Raw genomic sequence first — 19,118 nt, forward strand, 5'->3', positions numbered from 1 at the left:
GCCGCTGTGAGAAGAGGATGCTGGACTAGATGGGCCAATGGCCTGATCCAGCAGACTTATATTCTTATGTTGTTGTTGTTATTTTAATTTATATCCTGTCCTTCCTTCCAAAAGGAGGCCAGGTTGTCAAACAACAAGTGATAAAACAATAAAGGCATCTTAAAAAACAGTTGCAGTACAAATGCAAACTGGAAAAGAGATCTACTTCAGAGGCTTGCTGGAAAGAACAGCGCTCCCAGAGTCTGAAGCCTGGCTCTGTAAAACATTTCAAAGACGAATAAAGGAGGGCCTCTGAGCCCATAAGGCAAGGGTGGGGAGCCTCAGGCCTGTGTGCTGATTTGTTACTCTCCCAGTCTCTCTGTCTGGCCCTTGGTGTCCTGCCATGCCCTGTTAGAATCAGACTCAGACTCACTGGTGTGTTTTTCTCTGTGATGTTTAATACGGAATTTCACCTTAAAGCATTTCATAGATCAGCTTACAGATTACACAGGGTTCCGCGACGCAGCACAGCAAGGCTACTCAAGCTAAGACATTGTCACAGCAATTGGACACCCCCACTGAGACCTCTTCCGTTGGGTCAGGGGTGGGCTCTGTATTTGCATGGGGAAGGTTTTGCTGAACAGGACTGGGTTAGCAAAAAGGCTCTCCTGTTTGAAAAGGTTGAAAAGCTGGTGTTGTCTGCTTGCATCTGTGCATCTGACACCGTGTCCTTGGCAACAGGGGTAGGGACACCTCCACCATGCCTTCCTCCAACACTGCTTCTGGTTGTGCCCTCAAATGGTAGCTCAAGAGAAGCAGTGTGTGGTGTAGTGATTGGAAGTGTCAGACTGGGGGACCAGGGTTCAAATCCTCACTTGACCATGAAGCTCACTGGGTGACCTTGAGGCCAGTCACTGCCTGTCATCCTAACCTACCTCACAGGTTGTTGTGAAGTAGGGCGAGAAAAATGTTTGTCCACCACCTTAAGCTCCTTGGGGGAGAGTTGGGATATAAATGTAATCACCATCATCAAAAGTAGTAGTAGTGACAAGATGGGGTCAAGAGGCAGGATGCTGGCCTGTTTATTATCCCAGATCAAAAGGGGTGGTCCTGTCACTGTCCAGACGACTGAAGCCTTCTCTGGTCTCAGCCCCTTCTCACTGCAGCCCACTGTGTCTCTCTCCAAGACCCTGGTTCTCCTTCATCACCTCTTGATCACTGCCAGGAACTCTCCATGGGGCCCATGACACTCAGGACTCTCCTCAGACCTTACCTGAGCAAAGGTGTTACATGCCGAAGCATCTCACTTCTGTGCAGTATCAATTTGCACTAACTGCACTAAGTTGACCATAAAATTGATCAAGCGCAATGGAAGCCCCACATAGAGCCATTGCAGCAATCTAGTCTTGAAGTCACCCAGTGCCTGAACTGCTGTGGTCAAGCATATTAATGGCCTTGGAACGCAACTGAGTCCACAAGATGGTTTCGTTTTTTGCTGTTCTGGAGATAAATTCTTGCCTGTGTGATTTCCCATGTGAGCTAAGACAATTTGCTCTCTGGGAACCTCGTCCCTTGTTCCAAAGCTGCCTCTCCTGCATTGCACGTGCAGTTTAGCCAGGACGAGATGTCACGAATGGTTGGGCAAAAGCTGTGGAAGAGAACAGACAGCAGAACATGGCATTTAATCAAACAGTTCTCAATAAGGAATTTCAGGCTGCCATCCCTCCAGGAGAAGCACTTGAATAATTCTCTGTGTTAACATGCCAACTTCCTGCCTTTGATCGCTCAAATATCTATATATATATATTAAAAGAGTGATGAGGGAGCACTTTCTTTTGGGGAGCCTTTGAAATTTTTTAATAAATAAATAGTTTTTTTTAAAAAAATAAGAAAACATTCCTCCAATCAGATAGTGATTGTGGTGCATATTAAAAGGAATGCAGGTGAAGATGAGGAAATTGGTTGTTACAGGAATCTGCTTTATACTGAGTCAGACTCACTGGTCTATCAAGCTCAGTATTTTCTTCTTTTTTTTAACATGTGCCTTCAGACCATAGCCTGGGACTGGAGATGCTAGGAATTGAGTGCCAAAAATCAAACACATATGGTGTGATCCCTGAAATGAGAACTACACAGTCCTAGGGAACTATCTTTTTTACTCCATCCTCCTTTTCTTGGACAGAATGTGGATCGGGAGGATCCGGCTCCGGGGACGTGAACGAGTGTGACCGGGATAGCTGCCGGCTATACGGCGGCTCCTGGGATGAGGATGTGGAAGACGACCGCTGTGTGTGTGACTATACCTGTGGGTCTGTGCCAAGGAACCCGGTAGGTGCCAAGTTCCCATGCCATCCTTAAGCCCAGCTAAGCACAAATGACACGGTTTTGGAAACAGCTCGGGAATTATTTATTTGATTTATTAGTCACCTATGGAAAAATAGCCTCTAGGCCAGGAGTTAACAAACTGTGGTTTATGGGCCACCAGTGGTCCATGAGCACCATTCAAATGGTCCTGAACTTCTGTGTGTGTGTGTGTTGGGGGGGTGATAGACAGAAAGGCAGAAAAGGCCCTGTGACGGGTCAACACCAACCAGCAGCCCCTAGTGACTATCGACCCTCCTGCAGCAAAACCAGTGAGTGGAGCCCTAATGTCAGGAATGGTTCTTAAAGGGAGGTGCAGGCTGCACCAAATGTTCCTGTGTTGAAAAGTAGCAGATGTGGATGCAGCCAAAGCATACCTAGGGTGCTGCTTCCTTCCAAGATCCACCCCCCCCTTGTAAACTGTCTAGGTCTGTCTTGATTGCAAGCCAGAAATGACCAACTTCCTCACCTTTTCTCTTCCATGCAGGTCTGTGGCTCTGATGGCATGACCTATGCTAATGAGTGCGAACTCAAAAAGACACGCTGTGAGAAACGCCAGGATATCTATGTGATGGGTCAAGGAGCCTGCCGAGGTAAGCCTCCCATGCAGGGCCGGCAAGGCCTTCAGCGTATCCAGATCCCTTCATCCTACTGCGGCATCCCATCCTGTTGATTATGATTGCCTAGATTGAGAAGAACACTGGAGCTGATGGGAGGTGAAGTCCGACAATACGGTTGAAGGACGCGGGAGTGCGACCCTTTTATTTTTACTTGACCTCTCGGCAGCTTTGATACCATTGACCATGATATCCTTCTGGGGCGACTTGGTGAGATGGGTATCGAAGGCGCTGTTTTAGAGTGGTTCTGATCCTACCTCCAGGGTCGTTTCCAGAGAATAGCATTGGGTGATTGTCTTTCTGCCCCCTGGCAGTTGTACTGTGGGGTGCCGCAGGGTACCGTCTTGTCCCCAATGCTGTTTAACATCTTCATGAAGCTCTTGGGAGTGGTCATCAGGAGATTTGGGGCAAGGTGTCAGCAGTATGCTGATGACACCCAGCTCTTTTTCTGTGTAACATCTGAGAGGCCATGCAAGGCCTGGACCAGGGCCTGGACCAGTGCCTGGACTCGGTGGTGGGCTGGATGAGGGCCAGTAAGATGAGGTCCAGTAAACTGAGTCTGAATCCTAGCAAGATGGAGGCGCTGTGGGTTGGTGGTTCCCAAGATCAGATAAGTGGTCAATTGCCTGCTTTGGATGGGGTTGTACTCCCTCTGAAAGAGCACTTTCATAGTCTGGGGGTGCTCCTGGATCCATCTTTGTCACTAGAGGCCCAGGTGACCTCAGTGGATAGGAGTGCCTTTTACCAGCTTTGGCTGGTAAAACAGCTGTGGCTATTTCTGGACTGTGATAGCCTGACTGCTGTTGTCCACGCATTGGTAACTTCTAGTCTGGATTCCTGTAATGTGCTCTATGTGGGGCTGCCCTTGAGCTTGGTCTGGAAGCTGCAGCTGGTGCAAAATGCAGCGGTGCAGCTGCTCAGTGGAGCAGGGTGCTACCAACATGTTACCCCCTGCTGAAAAAATGGCACTTTCTGCCCATTAGCTACCAGGCCAAGTTCATGGTTCTGGTTTTGGTGTACAAAGCCCTATGTGGCTTAGGACCAGGATACCTGAAAATTGTCTTACTCCGTATATTCCCAGTTGATCGCTGCACTCTGCAGGTGAGGGCGTCCTGCAGATACCATCTTATCAGGAGGTCCATTCCATACAACATAAGAATCAGGCCTTTAGTATTGTGGCAGACACTTTGGAATTCCTTCCCTTTAAATATTAGACAGACACAATCTCTGTTGCCTTTTTGGCACCTGCTGAAGACCTTCCTCTTTCAACAAGCCTTTTAAGAAGAGACTTTATCCTGTGTTGGAATTGCTTTTAAATATGTTTTTAAAGCTGTCTTTTTTAAAAAAGATGTTTTTAAAGATGTTTTGTTTCAATATGTTTTAAAGTCTTTTGTTTTTAAGATATTTCAGAGTGCTTTTAGCAATTTTGTTTGCTGCTCCTTCTGAGAGCAAGGGCAGGATATAAATAAAATAATAAATAAACAAACTCCCATCATCCCTGAACCATTGGCCATGCTGGATGGAGCTGACGGAGTCCTGCAACATCTAAAGAGATGCAGATTTCCCATCTCTGGCTGGATTCTACGACCTGCATAGATGTTGTAAATATTTGCTGGTTTTGCATAAATGAGTCTTAGCTCAGCTGGTCTTGGGGGCAGGGGGAAGAACAGAGTTATTGTAAGCTGCCCAAAGAACTGTGTTTTTTGGGGGGAGGGTGATATAATACTGTCAATAAAAAAAAATAATTCAGGATGGTAAAGCCCCACCCAGTTGACTTCTAGCAATCCTGCTCAAGAATCTCTTCTGCCTTCTAACATTTAACCAAGTCACCCCCACGCATGTTCAAGCCCGCTTTGAGAGTCATAAGGTCTAGAAACATGATTTAGAAAAAAAAACATTGTGAGTTTCTTGTGCCTGATCCAAGTTCTTGTGCTTTATGCAGTGAGACTGTTGTCATGGATGGCTTAGAGGACACACCAGTCAGGAAGCTAAGCAAGAACTTTATTGTTCCTTCTAAAAACAGGCAGACACGGGAAACTTCCTCCAGATACAATTAGGTCCAGCACCACCTAGTAACTCAACCATATAATGACACAATTACCCTGTCTTACCCATACTGCTTCAAACTGCAGGACTGGCTCCGTTACAGGTGCCACATAATACTCATTCCACCCTTGTAAGGAGTCTTTCTTGTAGCATGGCAGCAGCTACACTTTGGCAATTCCTGCCTATTGTCATCAGGCAGGGGCCTTCGCTGCAACTCTTGTGGGCGCCTGCTTGAAACATTTTTGTTTAGGCAAGCCTATCCAGGCATCAGGGTTTCTGCCAATGTGCAGCTCGACAGATTTCTGTGCAGTGTCAAAAAAGAATTGTGCAGTGTGACATAGGTTTTTGTGCAGTTGACCACGTGGGATTTAATAAAGAGCTAGGTAGTTTCTAAAAAAGAGATAGATGAGAAAAGATGAAAAGAAACAGAAAATGAAGATAAACACTGGTGCCTTTCAAATCTTCGTAGCCTTATACTAATAGTCAGTGCTTTTTTGGTAAAAAAATGAAAACGAGGTGCCAATACTCATATCTTGATCAAAGTGCTGTGGGTGCCAGCACACAATGGCTGCCATGGGCAGCCACAAGAGACATGTTGGTCCTCCCTACTGGGAAGAAGGGCAGGATATACATGTAGTAAATAATAATGTTTAAAAACCCTGCTAATAGTATATTATGGGACTAACCACTTGACAAATTTGAGGGCTGGCAGTGTGCTGGCTTGTTGTGCAGTAGAAAAAACGTAGACCAAACCTACCAGGCAGGCAGAAGCTGATGCGTGTTTTCACCTCTCTATAGCTGCCTGTCGATTGTAATTAGCTTTTGAATGTCTTGAAATACCGGCTTTTATTGATGATTTTAATGTTTTTAGATTTTTTTTGTAAACCGCTTACAGGTTCTGTGACAATCAAGCAGCATATTAATCCTGTTAAATAAATGAGCTGTGAGGGGGAAAAACCCACGCAGTTTTCGCTCTTGGAGTGCAGTTTCATAGCTAGATGTTAACTTCATTTTGGTAACTGCTTCTTCCTTTTGCATTCTACCTTCCAGTTAAAACATAGCCGTGGCACCTGCCTTTGTCTTTTTCATTTTTCCCATAGGTGTCACAAACCCTCCTCCGCTCCTCCATTGTAGCCAGACCGTTTATGGATGCTGCCCAGACAATGTGACCTTGGCTCTCGGAGTCGGCTCTGCTGGTTGCCCTAGTGAGTTAATATCTGTGCTTCTTGTTTTGTCTCATAATTTTTTTGGGAGGGGTTCTCAAACTTTGACACAGTGAGTCAAGGAAATAGCTGCTATGGTCAGGGCATTGTATTCTGGCCCTATGCTGGATCCCACAAAAAAAGCGGCGAGGCTAGTCAGAGGTTGCAGGACTACGGATAGCTCTGAGCCAGCCACTTGCTCTAAAAAAGGCTGAACCAGAGGCCTCTTTAGGGCAAATCCACAACATGCATTTATAGCACGTCCAATGCACTTTCAAAGAACATGACTTCCTCCTAAAGAATCCTAGGAACAGTGGTTTTCCCCTCAACAAAGCCACAAATTCCCAGCACCTTTAACAAACTATATTTCCCATGTGTCTTTGGGGAAATCATGTGCTTTAAATGCGCGTTAGATGTGCTTTCAATGTATGGTGTGGAGCCGTCTCCAGACTAACTCCTCCAGGCTCTACCCGCTTGCATAGAACCTCAGAGCTTTAAAGGGCCAATTCTCTGGCCTGAAGACAGGCACTCCTCCTCTTTTTCATGGCCTCCCTCCTGGCGCGCTCCCTGTGCTGCCAGACCGGTGAAGTGCAGTGGGAGGCATCTGATTCTTCAGGGTTAGGCACCCATGATGGTCCAGGCTCTGGCCCTACAAGTCCTGGTGGCCTGGGGGTTCCTCTGTGGGCTCCTGTCCATCAGCCTCAAGCGTAATGGTCTGCCTATCTTCAGCCGAAAGTTCTGAATCCTGAACCTGATCCGGCTCTCCATCTGGTGCCCCTCCAGCCTCCAACTCCGTGTCTGGATGTCTCCTAGATTCAGGGGTCACAACACAGGTTGTGATCACAAGTGGCCATACCCGGAGCCAGTTCTGGAGGAGGAGTTCTCCAACAGAGAGACCCTACAATCAGCTGATTGCAAGAGGCAGAAGATCTCGCTCAGCGGAACAGGCAAAAGCAGGAGAACAGGCCCTGTTATTTATATCAAGACTGGCCAATCTAGAGGCTTCGTGCTGCCTGCCAATCCCAGGGACTGATGTTGAACATAACCTGTTTGCCTTTGGTGGTTGAAGATGGGTCCAAGGCCTAAGTGTGCACCGAAGAATATAACAGAAGCCCTGATTTTGTAGTCCCAGTCTGCTTAGAATCCTATCGGCACTCACTGTCTGAGTTTGCTATTAGAGGGACCGATGTGTGTGTTCAGTGTATTGTGCCCCCCCCCCCAAATGTATCTGACGTTTTAATCTGAGCACATCTCGATTGCAAGGGCCTCTCCCTCTTCACCGCATCCAGCCACATCAGCCAAGGCTTTATTAATATTTTATAATATAATTAGCCAGAGATGGCTCTTTAACCTAACGAGATGGGAAACCATTAGCAGCATTTTTTAACAGCTGAGGCCGACAGCCAGCTGGTTCGCGGGCATCCGTTAGGGCAATGCGGTCTGTGCCCATCGCCTCTGAGAGCATGCCTAGAAGAGGCAGCCTTGATGGGAGATGTAGGATCATTTCATGCGCCATATAATTTAATAAGAAGAGGCGTTCTGAAAGGGGCTTCAATTGTTTGGGAGCTCCGGGGCTGTGGAGGCGCCGAGGTCACCATTGGGTGCAGAAGGAGGGGACGGTTGGCTTCTCTCTTGGTGTCACTCTGATCGCTGATGTATTGTTGCAGCTAAGAGACTGAGCTGCGATTCAGATCTCGCCTCTGCTGTGCGTGGTCGCCTCACTTCCAAAAAGGGCATTGTAGCGTTGGAAAAGATTCAGAAAAAGGCTGACAAACTGCTCAAGCAGGTGAAATAACTCCCTTATAAGGAAATGTTGGAGCATTTGGGCCTTTTTTAAGATTAGGGTAGGGGTTCCCAAATTGTGGTCCATAGACCACCAATGGTCCACCAGCTTCACCCAGGTGGTCTGCGGCATGTCTGTATAAATACAATTAAAAATCATATTATCATCTAACACAGGGCATTACAATTGCTACAACAGGCAGAAAAATCATTGAGTGGTCTGCCAAGACCCTTGGCAGTTTTTGAGTGGTCCATGGGGGAAAAGGGCTTGGTTTAGAGGCAAGTAAGATGTGACATGATGGAAATGTATGAAATTATTCATAGCATGGAGAAAGTGGGTAGAGAACAGTTTCCCTCTCTCATAACACTTGAGTTCGGGGACATCCAGTGAAGCTGAATGTTGGAAGATTCAGGACAAGCAAGAAAGGACTTCTTAACGCAGCACATAGTTAAACGATGGAATTTGCTCCCACAAGAGGCAGTGATGGCCACCAACTTGAACGGCTTTAAAAGAGGAGTAAACAACTACATGGAGGATAAGGCTATCAATGGCTACTAGCCACGATGGCTATGTTTTCCCTCTGCTGTCAAGAGACAATATGCTTCTGAATACCAGTTGCTGGAAACCACAGGAAGGGAGAGTGCTCTTGCACTCAAGTCCTGCTTGCGAGCTTCCCATCGGCATCTGGCTGGCCACTGTGAGGACAGAGTTGGGGTGGTGGTGGTGATGACAGTCCTCTAGGCTTGTAACTCTAACAGCTTATGGTACCAGTTTACAGCTTGCAACCAGTTTTCTTAAGGGATTACCTTGCCCCATATGTGTTGATTCAATCACTTCGATCTGCGGAACTTTCATTCCTGCTAAAGCCATGCAATGTCCGTTCCACTTTTATAAGGCAGTGCCTGTCCTTTGGAACTCCCTGCCTTTAGACCAGAGCTTGGAAAAGTTACTTTTTTGAACTACAACTCCCACCAGCCCAATCCAGTGGCCATGCTGGCTGGGGCTGATGGGAGTTGTAGTTTAAAAAAGTAACTTTTCCAAGCTCTGCTTTAGACATGAGGCAGACACCATCACTGTATACTCTTTTAGATGCCTGCTGAAAACGTTTCTGTTTCGACAAGCCTGTCCAGACACTTGGTTTGGTTACATCTATTCTTACGTTTGTTTGAGATGTTTTAGTGTTTTTAGATGCTTTTAGGGTTTTTTTTAAAAAATGATTTAAGTATGTTTTTATTTTTTATTGTATTTTATTTCAGTTTTAACCCTGGTCTCCTTTAGGAGAGAGGATGGGAGAGAAATGTAATAAATAAATGAAAAAAATAAGGTGAGCTTTAAAACAGGGCTGGGGAGCTATTGCAGCCCTCCAGACGTTGCTGAACTGCAACTCCCATCAGCCTCAGCCAGCGTGGCCAGGGACGATGGGAGTTGTAGTTCAGCGACATCTGGAAGGCCAAAGGTTCCCTCCCCCACCTGCCTTAAAACATCCAGGCATTGCTTAGTGAGATCTCAGAATCCAGAGAAGGAATGAGAGGAATAAGCAATGATCAGGGTTGGGGCAGCCCAGTTTCCCCCAGTTACGCATACCTGCTGCTCGTGGCATTGGCATTACTGCCCCATTTGTCAGGCCAGCATCCCTTTCCTAAAGTTTTATTGGCTCTGTTTTGAATCAGACCTCTCTTTAACTCGTGTCTCGCTCATGCCCTTGCGTCCACAGCGGGGGGGGGTATAAATCAAGATGCAATCACAGCCTGAAAACTGTTCTGTGTGTGGCAGGCCTTGGATTTATTCCCTGCGAACTGCTTCTGCAATAATCCCCCGCCCCTTTACTGTTTTCTTGTAAGGAAAGGAAAACATTGAGAGTCACCTCAGTCACTTTGGCTTGTCTATGTCTTTCTGAAAGCGGCTCTCAAAGATGGTTTATCTGCCCATACCTGTCCACTAACCCAGTGTCCTTGTATCTGCTCCCGTGGAGGAATAGACAGAGGGTTGGACCCGTTGGTGTGATCGCCTTTGAGTCCCAAATTTGGGGATTTGCATGCAGACAGCAGGGAGCAGCTGGACCTCACTGGGAAGCTTTGCATGCCGATCATGCAAATGATAAAAGCCGTGAAGGATATCTTTTTGACACTGTGCGAGAGACCAGCTCCGCGTAGCGGGACAGAGTGTAAACAAGTATGAGCGGATAAAAGCCTCTCAAAACAGTTTTAGATGGCTTCACTTGAAAATGTGTAGAGTTCCCTGGAAACCACATCGTGTTTTGTGTCAGAACAATTGCTAGTGTTTCTCAAGCAACAATTCCACAGGAGAAACGCCTGACATGGCATTGAAGCTAGGATCTAGCTTTCTGAGAATCCCAGCTTTCTTTTCTTTTTCAAATCGCAACTGTTCAGTCCTAAAAGCTGCAAAAGAAGTGTGTGGGAGGCAATACCTCCTGAAATCGCAGAAGGGAGGGGGCTCAGCTCAATGGCAGAGCATCTCCTTTCCATGGAGAAAGTCCCAGGTCCAATCCCTGGCATTTTTAGATAGGGCTGAGAAAGACCCTCTGTCTGAAACTGTGTAGAGCTTCTGCCAGTTCACATAGACGTTACTGAGCTAGATGGACCTAAGTTAGTCATGTCTATTAACTTCAGTGGGTCTACTCTGAGAAGGACTAGCACAGGAGACCACCCTAAGATTCTTCGAAACCTGAATTCTTCTAAAGGACTCAAGAGGGAGGCAAAGTCTTCTGTCACTTGCTCCAGGAGAAAGCAAAGGAATTAAGAGGTCTCTTCCAAGTGTTTTGAGAAAGTTCCACTGTTTCGGATCTTCTCTTCAGCGTGTGCAGAATGTGTGCATGGGAGGGGGGCACGATGTGTGTGCTGCTTAAGTGTTTTGCTTCCAAGAGGGCCTGGGCAATTGCCACTGGCCAATAGGTGGCTGTGTTCTACCTCTAGTATTGGAGCCAGCATGCCTCCAAATGCCAATTATTGGGAAACACAGAGTGCGGCTGGGCTCAGGTCCTGCTTGTGGGCTTCCTATTGTGCCATCTGGCTGGCCACTGTGAGAACAGGAAGCTGGACTAGATGGGCCACTGGCCTGGTCCAGCAGCCAGGCTCCTCTTAGGTTCTTATAAGTAACAATGAGGGAGGGCTGTTCACGCCCTGCCTGTGGATTTCCTGGATTGGCCACTGTGGGAAGCAGAATGCTGAACTAGATGTCCTAAATACCATAAAAAGCTCAGTAAGGGACCTTGGGCCAGTCAGTGCCTCTCAGCCTAACCTGAGAGAATGGAGAAGAGGAAACATTTATTTATCTATTTATTTATTACTGGCATTTGTTAGTCACTTTTTTTCAACAGTAGAACTCAAAGCAACTTACAACAAGAAAGCGAAAACACAATAATTGAAATAACTTATAACAAGAGCAAACAATTGCAAAACAATTTCAAACAAAATAATACAACCATAATAAAAAATAACAAATAGCAAATATTATAACAATACAAGAATTAATACCACACTATAAATATAATATAACGTATAATAGAAACATGTACACCACCTTGAGCTCCTTGGAGACAAGGCAGGGTATAAATACAATAAATGAAATAAATGTGATTGTGACTGTTCCCTCCAATCTGTCTTTTTTGTAGGTACCTGCCACTGCAATCCCTACGGCTCCTACGGAGGTGCTTGTGATCCTGCCACGGGGCAATGCTCCTGCAAACCTGGTGTCAGGGGGCTGAAATGTGACCGCTGCGAGCCGGGCTTCTGGAACTTCCGCGGCATCGTCACTGACAGCAAGAGCGGCTGCACCCGTGAGTATTGGGGCTGCAACCAAGCAGGGGACATGGAGCCAGAACCCATTCCCTAGGGTTCTACTTCTTGGTCACACCAGAGTGTGACAGAATGTTGGGAGAGGGGGCATAAAATGCCAGGGGTTGTTTTATAGATAGGGATGTTCCAAGTGCTCTTGCTACTCTTGTTTTTTTCAATCCCAAGGGGTAGTATCCAACTAAGTTTTTCTCAGAGTAGATCCACTGAAATGAATGGACCTAAGTTAGACATGCCCATTAACTTCAGTGGGCCTACTCTGAGTAGGACTAGCGTCAGATTCAACCCAAGGCGTTCCTATCCAGTGTTTAATGTGAATCTACTGCTTTTCAACCAGTTTCTCTCTCGTTCTCTCTCTCTCTGAAAGTGGCTTATGTAGTACAGAAACACCAAAGAAGTCTTGTGACATTTGAAAGACTTAACAAATTTATTATGGCATAAGCTTTCGTGGACTAGAGTCCTTTTTATCAAGTGAGTGAAGTGTTGTAACGTAGCCCAAAGTTTCTTATGCCCATCATTTACAGGCCGTCTATACATCATACATTTAAAGTATATCTCCCACCCCCAGGAATCCTGGGAACTGTGTTACACTATTCACAGAGCTATAATTCCCAGCACCCTTAAGAAACTACACTTCCCACGATTCTTGCAGGGGGGAGGGGAAGATATGCTTTAAATGTATGTGTGTACACAACCTTCACCATACTCAAAGTGGACCTGTTGAAATCAGTAGACTTAAAAGCCAGCCATAACTAACTTAAATCTACTGATTTAATGCGTCTGCTCTGAGTATGACAGCCTCCATGCAAGCTCTATATTTAAAGCATGTGACTTCCCGCAAAGAATCCAGGGAAATGGAGGTTACCCCTCACAGAGCTACAATTCACAGGACCCGTAGCAAACTGTAGTTTCCAGGATTCTTTGAGGGGAGAGGAAATGGGCTTTTAAGATACGGTGTGTACGCAGCTAAAGCCTCAGCAGGGTGACTCCCCCTATTAAATCTTCCACTCTGGAACCAAAAACTATAACAGACTCCCTCCCTCTCTGTCTGAGCTCTACTCATGTTCAGGCTGCCTTGGCAATCAGGCATAGAGCAAACCTCCTTGGGAGCTTACAGACTACCCCCCCCACGAAGACCAAATCTGGGGATGATGACAGTGTCCGGGTGAGGGGGTCAGGTCACATCCACTGTATGCGGCACCGAGTCGTTTTTGAAAGTAGCCAGATTTACAAGAAAAGTCTGCCTCGGGGTTCCACTTAAGCCTTAATTCAAAGCAGATGAGCCTGAGCTTGTAAAATGTGAAACAGGCCCTGCGGCAAGGGAGATTGCAAAGCCCTGTCAACAGGTTGGCGTTGTGCACAGAGGAGGCTGATCCTCCCGGTTCCGTCATGTTAGTTCACAGGAGTTTAAAACGCCAGATGTTGAAGAGGAAGCTTGCCCCCTCCCTAAATCTCTTTTCTGATAACAAGGCTCTGTGAAAATGTACCCTTCCTTCCCTCTCACATGTTAAAGAAATTTGTCCTGATGCCTTCCAGATGTTAGCCACGGGAGAAACCCGGCGTCCTCTTTTCCAGATGTTAGTCATAACTGTTTGCGGATTTTGCTCTGCACTTAGCCAAATGTTAGTAGCAGCCCCCATGGGAAATGCGTTCTTACTTTCCTCCAGATGTTAACAGCAGCCCCAAATTTAAATCCTGCCTGTTGTCTCCAGTTGTAGAAATGAGTATTTTGCAGCCGGCTGTGAACTGGAACAAGTCTACCTTTCGTTCCTAGGTTGAAGAGGGTTAGGTTTTCCTCAGAATTTCAGCCTTTGTTCTTATATGCTTCTAGTCCTTACCTATTGAGGTTACAGTTGGCTGAAGGCTCTGAATCATGAGGGCAGTGTGTCTCTGGCTATCACAGATCCAGGCATGACAGGGTCCATCAGGAATTTATTTACTTATTTCTGTAAAATAATCCACACCCCACCCGTCATTGTATTTACTCCCAAGGCGAGCTGCAGTGATCTAAAATTAAAAACAGTGATACCTAAATACAAACAACAGATGAACACACACACAAAACAATGCTTTGTTTAATTGTATTTCTTACATTTATATCCTTTGCCTTTCCTCCAAGGAGCTCAAGGGGGTCTGTATAATCCCTCCCCGGGGGGGAATCCATTTTACCCTAACATCATCCCTGTGAGGTAGGTTAGGTGGAGAGATGTGATTAATGTCCCAAAGCCACCCACTGAGCTTCATAGGTGAGTAGAGATTTGAACTGCTGGGTCTTTCCAGTCCCAGTCTGACGCTCTAACCACTGTATAAGCACAACAGCATAGTAAAACCCAAGTTAAACAGGACTTTAAAAAGCCACGGAGAAGGGGAATTAAGAAGTCTTTGGCAAGTGGACATAAAAGGAGGTGCCTGGCGAGCCTTCTAGGGAAGACATGACCAGGTGCCACAGCTTAAAAGGTCACCACTTGCCGGACTTCAGAAAACATCTGAATAAGGGCCTCTTCACTCAGTGCACAGGGATGTTATTTATTTATGTATAAAATTTCTATCCCGCCCTTCCTCCCAGAAGGAGCCCAGGACGACAAACAAAAACATTTACAGCACTTTAATAATAATAATAATAATAATAAATTATTACAGACAAAGACCAGCATATAAATACACAGCATTAAAACAGTAGGGTATAATTAAAATTCAGACATTCACAAAACTATTCAGATTCTAATAAAAAGCCAGTTATAAAGCCTATGTGTGATGTTGATTTATCATTGCTCTCCGGCATATAATGGCCGCTGCACAAAAACTGGCCACTTTAACTGTGACCTGAGGATTTCGGTCAGGCAAAAGATACTCCAGATAAAATGCATCATCTCTACCAGGAATTTTTTGTAAAATCGGGGTAATGAGAGAGAATCGAAGATCATGATAAAAGACACAATAAAGTAGAGCATGGCCCACTGTCTCTACTTCCCCCTCCTCACACGGGCATACTTGCTCACTATAAGGGATTTATATGAATCTACCTTCCAGAAGTGCCGATCGTAAGACATTAAACTTGACTAGTGTGAATGCTTTGCTAAATTTAGGAATGGTCAGATTAGCCAAATAATGAGTGGGTACAAATTCCCCTATGTTATCTCTACAAGCAGGGTGGGATGCTGCCAAACTCAAGTGATTTTGGAGTTCAATATCCCGAATTTGTTGGACAATGCACATTTTTGCTTTGGTGTAACCTAGCGCTGGAATAGTGGATCAATTCTTTTAGCAGTGGGATAACATGTTGGAGATACGCCGCCCCAGTGAGCAGGTGCACCACTGCATTTTGCACCAGCTCAGCTTCTGGACCAACCTCAAGGGTAGCCTGGAGGAGATAGATAGATAGATAGATAGATAGATAGATAGATAGATAGATAGATAGATAGGTAGATAGATAGGTAGATAGATAGATAGATAGATAGATAGATAGATAGATAGATAGATAGATAGAATGTGTGTGTGTGTGTGTGTGCGTGCGTGCGTGCGTGCGCGTGTGTGTGCAGTCCTTCAGGCCAGAACCTTTGTCTGGTCACTATAGGCGACTTGGTGAGCAGGGTGCGGAACAGCGACAGAGCATCAGTCCCCTCCTCTAGTGGCCCTCTGCATTTCTGTGCTAGACGTAGAGGATGGTGATTTTTGTCATGCCTCAGCCAGAGTTTTCCTCATCAGAGGATGACCTGGAGAACACCACTACTTAGCAAAGCCCAGGGCCTGGCTAGATCTGGGGACAAGGAAGAGGTGGGACTCTTGGACTGGGGAGGGGCATCTGTGCAAAGGGAGAGTTCAGCCTCAGGAGCTGAGGCTAAATGGGCCCCAAGCCTGCGTAAGCAACAACAGCACCTTAAAGGGCAAGTGGAAACCCACCCCATAAGGAGAAGTGCCAGACTTCAGGGAAAGACTCCTTGGGAGTCAAGGTCTCCTGACAAGTAAAGTCCTCCTCGTGAGGAGACCTTTCTTTGATACCAGCGAATAGAATTCAGCTGGACCTTGGCTGTTGTTCCTGCAGGTCCAGCTCAAAAGCTTCAGTACCAGGCTGAAAGGGCTGGTGGAACAATGTCGTTCCATTGGCCCTGTGCTTTGCTTGATCTGCATCCTCCATGTGACTAGCACGTGGACTTCCTTTTGACCTTGCCTGTTGCCTGGCCCCTGGACTGCATGCAGGCCTTGTTGTGGATCCTCTCCAGAGGGGGCCTGACCTGAAACAGGACCGTGTTGCTTCATCCCTATACAGAGTAGCAACCTGTGCTCTGTCCTGTGGAGGAGACCAGACTGCAAGGCAGGAAAGCAGGTCTGTTGCATCAGCACCAAGGAGAGCTCCCAGTGAGCAATACAACTTGTGCTGCTCCAAGGGCTGGAAGGGAAGTGAGGCTTTCTGAACCTCTGCCTCCGGCCCTCCATCCCCTTTTTGGAGAAGGAGTGCTTCTTAAAGGGCCAGCCCTCTGGCCTGAGAGATGGGTACTTCTTCTGCACTCCACTGACCTCCTGCCTTGTGTGCTCCCTGTGCCATTGGACTGGTGAGGTAGTGCTGGACACTCCTCAGACCCAAAGAGCTCCAGTTCTACGGGTCCTAGTGCTGTGGCATCAGGTTCAAAGGGTGCTCCTTATCAACAGGCTCAGGGCCAGGACCCTGCTCTGGCTTCTTAGGATTGTATCCAATGTTAGTTTCACTCCAAGTAGACCGATTGAAATTAATGGACATAGCTAACTTAGCTCCATTAATTTCCGTGGGTCTGCTCTGAGTAAAACATAGCTAGATACAAGCCCTTAGCCTGCAGCCTGATGTCTGCTGGAGTCTCTGTCCATTTTTACGGGTAAAAAAGCAGGCAGATAAAATAAAATAAACCTGCAGGTTAGTAATAATCGGGGGGGGGTAATTTACAAGGCTGTCTCCAGGCCACTAATTTAGGCAGTAGACATAGGAACGTAGGAAGAAGCCTTATATTGAATCAGACCCTTGGTCCATTCAGCTCAATACTGTCTACACTGACTGGCAGTGGCTCTCTAGGGTTTCAGGCAGGGAGCCTGTTCCACCCTACCAGGGGACACCAGGGATTGAACCTGGGACCTTCTTCATGCAAGGCAGGTGCTCTACCACTGAGCTACGGCCTTTCCCGTACAGGTGTAGCACAGTTTTCCTTCTCCCCTCCACTACTTGCACACTTCCAGCTGTCTGTACCCTGTTTCCCCCCTCCCCGCCGCTCCCAGCGTTTTCCATTTTCCCATCTCTCTTTTGCCGGACGCTCCAGATGGCCTCTTACATTTCTGCTGGAAAAATATGGGGCCAAGGAAGCTCTAGCTTAGCAGCAGGCACACCTCTGCCAGATCTTTTGTCAGTTCCTCCAGATCTGTATCAACACCGTTCCCTGTGCAAATAAGGAAGTGAACTGCAACTGGGTCAGTGGGGGGGGGGGAGAAGAGGGAGAAGTGGAGGGGGTGGGAAAGGCTATGTTAATTTCAAGCTCCATTGGAGACAAAAGCAGAGAAATCAATAAGGTGGCAAATGGGAGAGGGTGGAATTATCAAGGGAAGGAGAGTTATTTGGAAAGAATAGGAAACAACAGAGAATATGAATTCTTTCTCCTCTCTCTCTCTCTCTCTCTCTCTCTCTGTCTCTCTCTGTGTGTGCGTGTATAAGAGAGAAAAATTGTTACAGAAATATCTTGCCCTCCTCCTGTCTCTCTGGAGTGATGGATCCAAATTGTTCTGAAGCAGGCATTCCTCAAAGGAGGGATGGTTTTATCTATCCCAACTATTAAAACGAATAAAACCCAGCAACAGCAAAGCATCCCTCCCTCCGAGTTAAGCACCGAATTGGGAGTTGAGGCACTGGGGTTCCATCTCTGGGTGCTGAGAAACAAGAGTTACCCTCATTAAAAGTTATAAAAGCCCACGCTCTCGATAGACTAGGAGCTCATAACCGGATGCTGAAGACCATGCTGGGAATCGGAATGCTTGCTTCGAACGGCGTTGCTCATTAACCGTTGGAACTGATGACTGGAAGGGGACGGATGGATTTCTCCACCATCTCAAACCCAGCTGTCCCTTTTCAAAAGGAACCCGCTGTCTGTAAAATGAACCAAAGAGTTTTGTTTTCCATTGAGAGTTTTTAGACCACAAGTGGTTTGTTTTATAACTCTGCTTTCACGGCCTTCTTAAACACTCTCCAGAGCTATGCTTGCTGGCTCTAATAGGAGTTGTAGTCCATCAATATCCAGAGGGCCAAATATTCTCCACACCTATCCTGGACGGAGTGATAGCTGGGAATGGGCTCTTGGACACTCTCTGACTGGACCGGTGTGGCCTTAAGAGTTATGCTTAAGTCACAGTCATTGCGTACCTTATGCTGAAGTTGTTGCTTGTAGCTTTGAAGTAAACCCTTTGTTTTGTTTACTTGTTTTACAAGCAGTGGACTTCCTTCTTTCCTGCCAAATCGTACTCCCAATTTGTTACCTGTTTTCTTCTAAACACTCCCAAATGAAGATGTCCCAGCCCCCTGACCATTTCGTTTGCCCTTTCCTGCACTGTTTTTCACCCCACTGCTCCGGCTCTGTAATACCCTTTTTTTGAAACCAGAACAGATCGATCGATCTATCGATCTATCTATCGAATTTGTTCGTCGCTTTTCTACAAACGTGCACTCTCAAAGTGACTTACAGTAAATGAAAAATTTAAAATGATAAAAAATAAAGTAAAAGATTTAAGCATATATTAAAAAGTTAAAAACAAAACCAGTACGTAAGGCAGCGGAGCAGCCCTACTTAGGAAGGCTGCACAGCAGAAGCCCTTCAAAAGCCTTCCAAAGTTAAAAACCAAATGTCTGGGAGAAGAGAAATGTTTTTTGCCTTCCAAACCCAGCCAAGCTCCACAGCAGACTTCTATCAAGGCATTACGATACTCATTTTTTTCTCAATCCATTTCTTAACAAGCACTGGCACGGAATTTACCCTTTTCACCGCTGACATTTCCATCAAGCTCTTCTCCACGGCTCCCTCTCTGTGAGTTCAAACTTCGGCAACATACATGTAAAGTTAGCTGGATTCTCCTCTAAAAGCTTCTGGGTTAGGGTTAGGCTTTGCTTGGGCAACCATCATTGCTGACTGTCCTTGCCCGCTCAGCCCCTCTCAGGCCCTGGTTCTGGAGATTTGTGCCTCTTGCTCCCCATCCAGATGATTCTCCGGGTTGCCTCTAGGGCAAGTGTGGGGAACCTTTGGCCCTCCAGATGTTGGCGAAGGACAACTCGTATCAGCATCAGCCAGCGTGGCCAATGGCCAGGGATGATGGG

The 19,118-nt window shown here is 46.4% G+C and overlaps 1 protein-coding gene across 3 annotated transcripts in view; it reads left to right on the forward strand.

Moving 5' to 3' along the window:
- AGRN (agrin) overlaps positions 1–19,118 on the forward strand; it is a 263,655-nt gene that overhangs the window by 197,190 nt on the left and 47,347 nt on the right. For all 3 annotated transcript variants that reach the window (XM_061602122.1, XM_061602120.1, XM_061602121.1), the window contains 4 exons: positions 2,162–2,307; positions 2,828–2,933; positions 6,104–6,208; positions 11,620–11,784. In XM_061602122.1, coding sequence (XP_061458106.1) covers positions 2,162–2,307; positions 2,828–2,933; positions 6,104–6,208; positions 11,620–11,784 — 522 coding nt within the window. The remainder of the gene's footprint in view (positions 1–2,161; positions 2,308–2,827; positions 2,934–6,103; positions 6,209–11,619; positions 11,785–19,118) is intronic.

The sequence above is a fragment of the Rhineura floridana genome, chromosome 18, assembly GCF_030035675.1.
Source record: "Rhineura floridana isolate rRhiFlo1 chromosome 18, rRhiFlo1.hap2, whole genome shotgun sequence".
Taxonomy (NCBI): Eukaryota; Metazoa; Chordata; class Lepidosauria; order Squamata; family Rhineuridae; genus Rhineura; species Rhineura floridana.